General features: G+C 42.1%; 1 protein-coding gene across 1 annotated transcript in view; it reads left to right on the top strand.

Annotated features, from left to right (window-relative positions):
• Positions 1 to 2,500, top strand: part of LOC138023477 (uncharacterized) — a 2,719-nt gene that overhangs the window by 107 nt on the left and 112 nt on the right. Inside the window, exons 1-4 of the mRNA XM_068870478.1 lie at positions 1 to 128; positions 1,230 to 1,317; positions 1,831 to 2,383; positions 2,424 to 2,500. The exon at positions 1 to 128 is cut by the window's left edge and continues 107 nt beyond it; the exon at positions 2,424 to 2,500 is cut by the window's right edge and continues 112 nt beyond it. Coding sequence (XP_068726579.1) covers positions 1 to 128; positions 1,230 to 1,317; positions 1,831 to 2,383; positions 2,424 to 2,500 — 846 coding nt within the window. The remainder of the gene's footprint in view (positions 129 to 1,229; positions 1,318 to 1,830; positions 2,384 to 2,423) is intronic.

Here is a 2,500-nt window from a genome sequence, read left to right as displayed (position 1 = left end):
GGGCTACACAGAAGCTATCGCTTCGAATGTCGAAGAAGAATTAGATGTTCCGGATCAATCTCCTACAGGAGAGCATCAAGAGAGTGAAACCTTCAGCACCCAAGATCTGACACCAGCTGGCGTACTTGGTTAGCTGACGGGGCAGAAACACAGGGAGATTAGAAAAAAAGACCTTGGAATAACTGAACAGTTTGACAATGAATGTCTCAAGCGCAACCCTGACCACAAGCTGTGCTTCCCTGATGTAGGGGCCTGTGGGCGCACAATTACTTTTCCTGTCTCGCACCTGGAAATGTTTGAACAATTTAAAGGAATGTTTCTCTTAGCATTTTGCAAAGGTCAAACATTTGCCATGCGCTAACATTTAGTTGAACGTACGCCTTCAAGTTCTCGGCGTAGCAATCAGTGCCTAATTTTTCTTTGCAATACCATTACCTGACCAACATGCAAGTGTCGAGAACAACCTAGATTGGTCACCAAAATGAACAGTCTTAATCTTTGAACAAATTATCCCGAGTTGAGACAAACCGTTTACATAGAAGTAATAATGAGGAGAATATGCTTAAAGGGTTACTGGAATTATCATGCTAGGTCATTGTTAGATGATAGATTAGCATGTTCAACATATTTATAACAAATTGATCCCTCTGGTTACATTTACCTTTCTGCGACCAATATTCTTTTAGGTCCTAGTAAACGTTTGTTTCTGGCAGATTATCGGGATAAAAGTGCATGTCTACAAACATAATATGATAAAATACCCCGAAATACTATATTCTTAAGTCTCCACTTAAAATACTCATTATAAGTGGCATTGTTTTTGTCTAGATACTGAAGGTACTCTGCCAATTGTTTAACAGTTTTGAAATCCATGACGTTGATATAGGACTCAGGAATGGCCAGCTTAATATAGTCAGCACCCCGATCACCACCGGAACCACATTTCCATCACCTGAAATCGAATGTAGATTACTTAAGTAATGTGCGATTTCAAAATATAGTTTTCTTCTCGAAGCTAAAGAGCTCATTAAAAACTTGACCACATTCTCTCTGAAGGTAAATTAACCTATGGACGTTTTCCTCTTTAAGTAAGACTTAGCCATTTTCATGTGTTCCCTTTATCCCGGACAAAAAATATCAATAGCAAGTTTCTCTGTTCCTGCATATCCTTTATTAGTCCTTTGTAGAGTCATTTGTAGCATCTTGATTAAAATTGTTTTTTCATTTAGCCGTTTCTGTGATTATAAAATTGTGTTTTAAAGCTTCATGGTTCGATGAGGCAGCCATTCTGCAAGATTTGCCGTGTGCAATGCACTGGTAAGAGAAACTAACAAAAAGGTTTTCACAACCCACCGACTGACCGAGCGAGTGCATCTTTTCCCCAACAAACTTCTTAAACTCGCTCGTAACTCTACGAGTTACAAGTGGTCGCTATATAATCGACGGAAAAATCGCTCTCGCAGCTTGAGTCCACTTGAAGGCCTTTGGGTCAGAATACAGGCGCTTCCACTTCGTGTGGAATAAAATTTTCAAGCTACAAGACTGTTAGAACATGCATCAAGCATTTAGAGGATTGCATTGGAATAAATTGCCTCGTGAAAGTATGTAAAGAATGTGAAGTGAAGACGGTCTCCATAGAATTTATTTCAAGTGCAAACTAAATGTTATTTCTGACGAATGAGCTCGCGAAGAAGGCCGAAATAACTATTTTGTCGGCACGGGAATCAACGCGGCCTGGGCTCCAGGCCGGTGCATTATGGGTAGAGAGAAAACCGTATATAAGGGGAAGTGTAGCACGTGATAGTCATTTAAGCCTCTGAATCAACCCAGTTCAGAGCTCCGTTTAATCTGTCTTCGAGCTCTTGTTAATTCTCCCGCGTTGGATGTTGCTCATGTCCGCCATGTCAAGGACGAGGTTTCGGATCTGATTACATTCAATAACCAACAAATGATGGATTCTTTTAAGGCCTTGTTACAACGCACCGTGGGTCAAATTAAACGGGCCAACGAGGACGCCGAGGACCTCCAAATGAGGGAGATTAAGAAGCTGAAACACAGTGAGCCCCATAAATTCAAACGGAAAGCCAACGAAGATCAATATAAGTTTAATCTGAAATTAGGAAAGACACTCGACAACGCCAAGTCCGCCGCGCAGAAGTCACAGCTTGAAAAAGTTAAATCTGAATTGGATGAAGGTGAGGAGTTACTGCTCGAACGCCAAAAAGACATCCTTCTAGCTGATAAATCGGAGTCAGGTTGGTTTACAGTAGAAGAATACAAGAAGCATGATCTGGCGGAAAATTCTGACGACGAGAAGCGGATTTTCAGTGCCGAGCGGCGCGCTCGAGCGACTTTGTCCACTCTGAAAAAGAAGAGAAGCAGCTCATTTGCCGCGGAGCAGAAGATCTTCGCTTGTACGCCCGTCGGCTCCCTTTACTTCATCGGCCAGCTCTCAACAGCAACCCCACGCCATTCCGTCTCTTGTGCCCTCTTCGTTTAA

Source organism: Montipora capricornis, chromosome 11 (genome assembly GCF_036669925.1).
Source record: "Montipora capricornis isolate CH-2021 chromosome 11, ASM3666992v2, whole genome shotgun sequence".
In the NCBI taxonomy this organism is placed as follows: domain Eukaryota; kingdom Metazoa; phylum Cnidaria; class Anthozoa; order Scleractinia; family Acroporidae; genus Montipora; species Montipora capricornis.
The sequence above is the reverse complement of the archived record's forward strand: the minus strand, read 5'-3'. Positions and strand labels throughout refer to the sequence as shown.